Source organism: Sapajus apella, unplaced genomic scaffold (genome assembly GCF_009761245.1).
Source record: "Sapajus apella isolate SASKATOON/1434 unplaced genomic scaffold, GSC_monkey_1.0 scaffold2802, whole genome shotgun sequence".
Classification (NCBI taxonomy): domain Eukaryota; kingdom Metazoa; phylum Chordata; class Mammalia; order Primates; family Cebidae; genus Sapajus; species Sapajus apella.
Genome location: NW_022439728.1, coordinates 1 through 8,625, shown reverse-complemented (window position 1 = coordinate 8,625; position 8,625 = coordinate 1). Strand labels below are relative to the sequence as shown.

The 8,625-nt window shown below is 43.2% G+C and overlaps 2 protein-coding genes across 2 annotated transcripts; both read left to right on the top strand.

The window, feature by feature from the left end:
* The first annotated feature begins 6 nt into the window (after positions 1–6).
* On the top strand, positions 7–5,396 carry LOC116547359 (protocadherin gamma-B2-like). Its single transcript, XM_032273334.1, is given in 4 exon segments — positions 7–4,505; positions 4,508–4,616; positions 4,618–4,799; positions 4,802–5,396. Coding segments are annotated over 4 exon segments (2,454 nt in total). The 5' UTR covers positions 7–2,773; the 3' UTR covers positions 5,233–5,396.
* Positions 5,397–5,531: 135 nt separating this feature from the next.
* On the top strand, positions 5,532–8,620 carry PCDHGA12 (protocadherin gamma subfamily A, 12; the record flags this gene model as incomplete). Its single annotated transcript, XM_032273335.1, has 1 exon — positions 5,532–8,620. A coding segment is annotated over exon 1 (1,698 nt), but the record flags the coding sequence as incomplete, so codon positions are not given.
* Between the last annotated feature and the right edge of the window lie 5 nt (positions 8,621–8,625).

Here is an 8,625-nt window from a genome sequence, read left to right as displayed (position 1 = left end):
CCCAACTATGCAGACACGCTTATCAGCCAGGAGAGCTGTGAGAAAAGCGAGCCACTCTTAATAGCTGAAGACTCAGCTATCGTTTTAGGCAAATGTGACCCGACAAGTAATCAGGTGAGATTTATTTCTCTGCCTCCTAATTGTTAGCATCTTGACACAAGTCTTTTAAGGAGATGTTTTTTGAGCCTGTTATGAAAACTGGTTTGGGGGGGGCATATATTTACTTCATATATATTTAGAGAAATATATGTGAGTTGTACTTTGCCTTTCATGAGATTACCATCATCTGTCAAAACGTTTTTGTGAAAGTCATTTTTCAGCCCTGGAATATTTTCTTGTGATTTCAAAGGGGCAATTCAACTATGTTGGTTTGGTTTGGAGTAAGTTGAATTTTAGTATTATTTTTCTATTATCAGTCTATGAGGCTATCAATTTATTATATATTTTTGATACAAATTGATTTACAAACTTTTTATTTCAATTTCAATTCTGCAGTGCCTCCACTGATTTGTAGTTACATTCCACCATTATTTATTACTGCTAATGTTCAAATTTTGATCCTGTTGATTTAATAACATGCTTCCTCTAGCTCTCTTTCTCACCTGTCTACACACACACACACACACACACACACACACACACAAACTCATACATGTAAGCTTTTCTCTGAGCAATTCTATTTTGATTCTTGGTGGCTGGTAATATGCTTAGATCCTGTTGACTATTTGAACTTTTTCTCATTTCTTCATCCTATCAAAACAGACTTATTGACTGGCTTTTAAATACTGGATTTTCTTGGGAGATAAAATTTATATCACATTTTTTCTTAAGTTCTAGATATCTTTTCCATTACTGCAGTGAAGTTACAGTGACTGTTCTGAGAAAATAATTGAATTATTGAAATTTATTCTTTTATTTCCTTTTATTTTATTTTCCTTTTATTCTTTTACTTTGGCGTCTGTGTTTGTATGTATGGAAGGTTTTTTAATGTAGTAAATCCACATATCAAAATAACTTGATTTTGATTCAGTGCTTCTCAAAAAGCTGTTTTCAAATGTGCTTAAGATGTCTACAGATTTATTCAAATAGAGTAGTTTGTGAATATATAAGATTGAAAGTAGGTATTTGGACTTCATGAGACTGATTTAGCTAGTATCATTCTGGCTATTTTTTGCTCATTTTCAGTATATCTGGGAGTCATAGATTCCTTCTTTCTTTCTTTTATAAGGTCATTCTTATGGCTAATAGTACATTCAGTTCTTGTATTCAGACCAACTTGTTATTGAAGCTTGATAGTTGCCGGACGTACATGTTATCTGAAGCAATGTCTAGCAAAGCCAAATGAGGAAATGAGACTTATCCAGGGTTTTTGATCACAGGAATCATTTCCATAATCAATTCAGTCAACATTCTCACATCACTTATAGATATTTGTCCCAAATTACTTACATATTTAATGTTCCCTTTCAAGTTTATTTTTCTCATTTAGGAATTTACCTTATGTCATTAGTTGTAAACTGACTATCTAGTGCTTGGACAAAAATAATTTCAATTGTAGGAAAGGCAAGTCATCCAACAGATGCCTAAATTGTCTTGAAGTCCAGAAAAATGTTAGGGTATTTTGAGCATCTGGGGCAGGATTTATACTTATGGAATTCCAAACTGAGAAAAATGATGTAAGGTATTGTACCTGGACTGGAATTAGATAAATAAAAACAATACGAGGCATTTGGCTGGGAAAAGGAGATTGTTCCATATTTTAAAACCTAATAATCTAAACTAGCTAGGAGCTTGCACCCAAGATCTTGGAGAACAAAAAGGAAGGGTTGGCTTTGAAACATGATATTAAGGTTGTTTTGATTTGGAGGTAGTGATAAAGTTCTGTTAAGGTATAACATATAGTCCCATTAAATAGAGGATAAAAATAAAATGCCCTCACATTTCATGTTATTAAATTCCTATGGCAACCTACTAGGCTATACCTTTATATTCTCTTTATGATAAAAGTGTAAAACACTTAATAATCCTCTTCAGAAACCTCTTTTATAAGTAACAAGAAAGATTTGGCTATCTTTATTCTGAATCTGCCCTATATAGCTTTCAGCGCTCCTCCAGTTTTCTCTGATAAAATAGGAGGAAAATTATCTGCACATCAGATTGAAAAAACTACTGCGTATCATTTCATAGTGGTCAAAATTTTCCCATGCTGCTTGGTGGGGATGTTTTCCGCGTGGTTTTGGTTCTACATCAGGAGACAAGACTTTGCCTAGTTCTTCCAATATATGCATTGCTTCTGGTTAGAAAAACTTTTAACTTTTCTTTACTGGGTTAATGGCTGTTGTATAGGATCCTGTCTCTAAGGAATCTTCTTTGGTAGTAAACACTGGAAAATAATCACATCCAAAACTCATAAAGTGTCTAGTTTCCTATACATTAGTCCAACACATCTGTCTAAATTCTGAATCCTATTGAATTAGCAAAGGCTTCTGGCTGCAGTTTTCTAAATAGACTCAGAGCGCCGCTGTTGGCCAATGTGCTGCAAGAGCTGGAGCCTGGGATCTACCAGGACGACATTGTGCTTAGTCGCAGAAGCAAGTCGAAAGGCAAGTGGCCCAGACTTGGGCTTTCTGCTCCAGCAAATCTGATTCCATAGGGATTGGAATGCCCTCAAACTGGAATCATTGAGTTTTCTGTTCGTGGAACTAAATATTTTAAAAGCAGTTTGCGAAACATTTTCTCTTAACATCGGAGACTGCAGCAACGCACGGGAAGGATGGGAAACAGGGTGAAGCAGAGAACCGGGGCCCGGCATTGGCAAGTACTCTTTCCTTTCCTGCTGCCTTTGTTCTGTGGGGCGCTCTCGGAGCAGATGAGATACTCTATTCCAGAAGAAATGGTCCAGGGCTCAGTGGTGGGGAACCTTGTTGAGGACATGGAGCTGCACGTTCAGGATTTATTGGCCCGAAACCTTAGAGTTAGTGCAGAGAAACAATACTTTACCGTGAACACTGAGAATGGGAACATACTTGTGAGTGACAGAATAGATCGAGAGTCACTCTGTCCTCAAAATCCTCTGTGTGTCATACCCTTAGAGATTGTAGCAGAGAATCCTCTAAATGTTTTTCACATAAATGTGATGATAGAAGATATAAATGATAATCCACCTCATTTCCCCCAAAATAGCATTGTTTTACAAATCAATGAACTAGCAATTCCAGGCACTCGGTTTGGCCTGGAATCTGCTATAGATGCAGATGTAGGGCATCATTCTCTCCAGAGTTACCAACTCAGCTCTAATGAGCATTTCTCTCTGACAATGGATAAGACTGAAGGCAAGAACGCTCCAGAATTAGTGTTGGAGAAGCCCCTGGACCGGGAACAACAGAGCTTCCATCTCCTGGTCCTGACAGCAATGGATGGGGGTGACCCAGTCCTAACTGGCACTGCTGCAATTCAAATTGAGGTCACTGATGCCAACGATAATGCCCCAGTTTTTAGCCAGGATGTGTACAAAGTCAGCCTTAGAGAGAATGTGCCCCCAGGCACCTCTGTACTAAAGGTGACAGCCTCTGACCAGGATGAGGGTATCAATGCAGAGATCACTTACTCTTTCAAATCCCTACGAGATGATATTGGAAATATGTTTGTGCTAGACAATCAAAATGGAGAAATTAAATTAAAAGACTTTATAGACTTTGAAATTCGTAGCAGTTATACCATAAGCATAGAAGCTAAGGACGGTGGAGGCATGACCCGCGAATGTAAAATTATACTAGAAATCCTAGATGAGAATGACAATGCCCCAGACGTGGTTTTTACTTCGGTGTCCAGTTCTGTAACTGAAGATGCAGAACCCGGGACCGCGATCGCTCTGTTCAAAACACATGATAAAGATTCAGCGGAAAATAGAGAGGTCACATGCATCATAAACGAAAGAGTTCCTTTTAGAATCGAATCTTCTGCCAATAATTACTATAAGCTTGTAACAGATGGTACTCTGGATCCGGAGCGGACCCCGGAGTACAATGTCACCATCACTGCCACCGACAGGGGCAAGCCTCCGCTCTCATCCAGCACAAGCGTCACCCTACGCATTGGTGATGTCAACGACAACGCTCCGGTTTTCCACCAGGCCTCTTACATGGTCCACGTGGCAGAAAACAACCCTCCCGGAGCCTCCATCGCACAAGTCAGCGCCTCTGACCTGGACCTAGGGCTGAATGGCCAAGTCTCCTACTCCATTGTTGCCAGTGACTTGGAGCTGCGGACACTGTTGTCCTACGTGTCCGTGAGCGCACAAAGCGGGGTGGTGTTCGCGCAGCGTTCCTTCGACTACGAGCAGCTGCGCGCCTTCGAACTCACGCTGCAGGCCCGCGACCACGGCTCGCCCGTGCTCAGCGCCAACGTGAGCCTGCGCGTGTTGGTGGGCGACCTCAATGACAATGCGCCACGGGTGCTGTACCCAGCGCTGGCGCCCGATGGCTCCGCACTCTTCGATATGGTGCCGCAGAGTCCGGCTACCTGGTGACCAAGGGGGTGGCGGTGGACGCAGATTCGGGACACAACGCTTGGCTGTCCTACCACGTGCTGCAGGCCAGCGAGCCTGGGCTCTTCAGCCACGGGCGAGGTGCGCACGGCACGTGCCTTGGGAGACAGGGACTCCGCCCGACAGCGCCTGCTGGTTGCTGTGAGTGACGGAGGACAGCTGCCACTCTCCGCCACGGCCACGCTTCATTTGGTCTTCACAGACAGCCTGCAGGAGGCACTGCCAGACTTCAGTGACAGTCCTGTGCCCTCTAGTTCCCAGAGCTGCAGATTCACTTGGTGGTGGCCTTGGCCTTGATTTCTGTGCTCTTCTTCCTAGCGGTGATTCTGGCGGTCGCTCTGCACCTGCGATGCTCCTCCGGCCCCTCTGCCTGTGGTTGCTTTCAGCCTGGTCTCTGTTCTAAGACTAGACCAGGGGTTTCTCTCAACTACAATGAGGGAAGTTTGCCTTATTCCTACAATCTGTATGTTGCCTCGGATTCTCAAAAAACAAGATATAATTTTCTCACTATGACGCCAGAAATGGTCCCCCCACAAGATATTTCTAATGAAGCTTCTCTAGTAGCAAATGTCACTGAAGAGAATAACAAGATAAGCTCTAACTCTGTCGCTCCTACTCACGTGAGTTCCAATGAATGTTTTTCATTTACAAATGAGTGTGGTTTAATTTTCAAACCAATATTTTGACAAGAAAATCTTAAACATATTATATCTACTATTGCCTCAGGTTTGTTTGTCTACTCTTAATATGCCCAGTTCCTTTCTCTGTGGGCCAGTAACTTCATTATTAGCTTTAATGTATTTTTGAAACATTTTAACCATTTTTACCTGAGACATTCTTTATACACACACACACACGTGTGAGAAGTGAGTACTATGATACTGCTGTCATTGAGATATTTTAATTGAAGAATAATTTTTTTTTCTGTGATGTTTCTTGGGATATCAATACCTTGAGTATATAAGGCTTTTTCTTTCAACCATTAACTGTAGATTTCAAGGAAAATGCATGAGAAAATGCTTTTAAAAAATGAGATGAAGATCTCACTGTGTTGCCCAGCCTGGACTCAAACTCCTGGGCTGTGGTGATTCTCCCACTTCAGTCTCCAGAGTAGCTGAGGCTACAGTTGCCTGGCACTGGTAGAGAAAAAAAGCTTAAAAAAATAAGAACATGGTAATTATTTGATAATAATATTCAAGTACCTTTACTTGTGATTCTTGTAATCTGAGCAAACATGATTTTATGTCTGATCTTTTCTCACAGCTACCTATAGATTTCTTTCCAATAAATATATTATTTTATGCCTATCAAACATCTTATCCTCACAGTATAAATATTTCCACTTATAAAAGTACAGTAGCCAGTTGTTTCTTAAGAAGAATTTTTTTCCCTATATTTTAATGGGCTTCCAAAAGTATTACCAGTAATTCTCAGTAATTACAATTAGGTCAGTTACCCAGGAAAAGGTAAGTCTGTAATGTTCTTTGGACTACCAATTTTCTTTTAATGGTTTCCTCCACACTAAATATTTTTGAAATATAATGTATTAATAGAATCATGGTGTACTACCATTCTTTCCAGGTAATGCAAGTTGGAATGCTTCTACTTTATACTAAAAAATATTAATGTTTCTTTTTCACTTGGGTTTGTGTTAAGTGTGATTCTGATAATGTATACAATCACATATCTCATTTTTGGGTTTTCATATTATCATGAAAATTTGATTTTTAAGCGTTAAATGTCAACAACCTGGTAAACTAATTTTTCCATTCAGGATCATTCAAGGAATCTATTGAAAAATGTTTGCCCAAATTATAGCTGAATTAGAAAGTTTACTATGTTATATGATTTGTCAAAATGAGGAACTCCTAGGGAGACATCCCCCATAATAGGTGTATTGAAGGAACAATAATCTCAAAGCAGATGCACTAAAATTCTAAAATACAAATTATTGTGTATAGAAACTTCAAATTCATTTAAAAGCTCAGTGGGGAAAAAAAGCTCATTGAAAAAAAAACCTCACTAAAGTTTCTACTAAAGAGAATACTGTAGATTTCCATCCCTTTTTGAAGAACAGTAGGTGGAGCTATTTAAGGTATAAAAACGAAATATCCTTTCTGGGAGTTCCAGATTGTGCAGTAATGGGTTACGACTCTGAGCGCCGCTGTTCACCAATCCGGGAGAGAAAAGTGGAGATCCTGCTCGCCTTGCACGCGCCCGAAGCACAAAGCAGATAGGAATGAACCATCTCTGGGACTATGAGGAAACAACGGAGGAGCTCTGACTCCCCAACTGCCCCATTCTAGGGGTGAAAGAACTGCTCCTGACTTCAGTGGTTAAAGGCAGAATTGGAAATAATTCTGGAGGAAGGTGACAATGATTCCTGCGCGACTGCATGGGGACTGCAAAGGGCTGGTCCTGCTGGGAGTTTTCCTGGGGACCCTGTGGGAGACTGGATGCACCCAGATACGCTATTCAGTTCCGGAGGAGCTGGAGAAAGGCTCTAGGGTGGGCGACATCTCCAGGGACCTGGGGCTGGAGCCCCAGCAGCTAGCGGAGCGCGGAGTCCGCATCGTCCCCAGAGGTAGGACGCAGCTTTTTGCCCTGAACCCACGCAGCGGCAGCTTGGTCACTGCGGGCAGGATAGACCGGGAGGAGCTCTGCATGGGGGCTGTCAAGTGTCAATTAAATCTTGACATTCTGATGGAGGATAAAGTGAAAATATACGGAGTGGAAATAGAAGTAAGGGACATTAACGACAATGCTCCTTACTTTCGTGAAAGTGAATTAGAAATAAAAATGAGTGAAAACGCAGCCACTGGGATGCTGTTCCCTCTACCCCACGCCTGGGATCCGGATATCGGGAAGAACTCTCTCCAGAGCTACGAGCTCAGCCCGAATACTCACTTCTCCCTGGTCGTGCAAAATGGAGCCGACGGCAATAAGTACCCGGAATTGGTGCTGGAACGCGCCCTGGACCGCGAAGAAAAGGCCGCTCACCACCTGGTCCTCACGGCCTCGGACGGGGGAGATCCTGTGCGCACAGGCACAGCGCGCATCCGCGTGATGGTTATGGATGTGAACGACAACGCACCAGCGTTTGCTCAGTCCGAGTACCGCGCAAGCGTTCCGGAGAATGTGGCCTTGGGCACGCAGCTGCTGGTAGTCAACGCCACCGACCCTGATGAAGGAGTCAATGGGGAAGTGAGGTATTCCTTCCGGTATGTGGACGACAAGGCGGCCCAAGTTTTCAAACTAGACTATAATTTAGGGATAATATCAACAATAGCGGAGTTGGACCACGAGGAGTCAGGATTCTACCAGATGGAAGTGCAAGCAATGGATAACGCAGGATATTCTGCACGTGCCAAAGTCCTGATCACTGTTCTGGACGTGAACGACAATGCCCCAGAAGTGGTCCTCACCTCTCTCACCAGCTCCGTTCCTGAAAACTCTCCCAGAGGGACATTAATTGCCCTTTTAAATGTAAATGACCAAGATTCTGAGGAAAACGGACAGGTGATCTGTTTCATCCATGGAAATCTGCCCTTTAAATTAGAAAAATCCTACGGAAATTACTATAGTTTAGTCACAGACATAGTCTTGGATAGGGAACAGGTTCCTAGCTACAACATCACAGTGACCGCCACTGACCGGGGAACCCCGCCCCTGTCCACGGAAACTCACATCTCGCTGAACGTGGCAGACACCAACGACAACCCGCCGGTCTTCCCTCAGGCCTCCTATTCAGCCTATATCCCAGAGAACAACCCCAGAGGCGCTTCCCTCCTCTGTATGACCGCCCACGACCCCGACTGTGCGGAGAACGCCCAGATCACTTATTCCCTGGCTGAGGACACCATCCAAGGGGCGCCCCTGTCGTCCTACGTGTCCATCAACTCCGACACTGGAGTACTGTATGCGCTGCACTCCTTCGACTACGAGCAGTTCCGGGACTTGCAAGTGAAAGTGATGGCGCGGGACAACGGGGACCCGCCCCTCAGCAGCAATGTGTCACTGAGCCTGTTCGTACTGGACCAGAACGACAATGCGCCCGAGATCCTATACCCCGCCCTCCC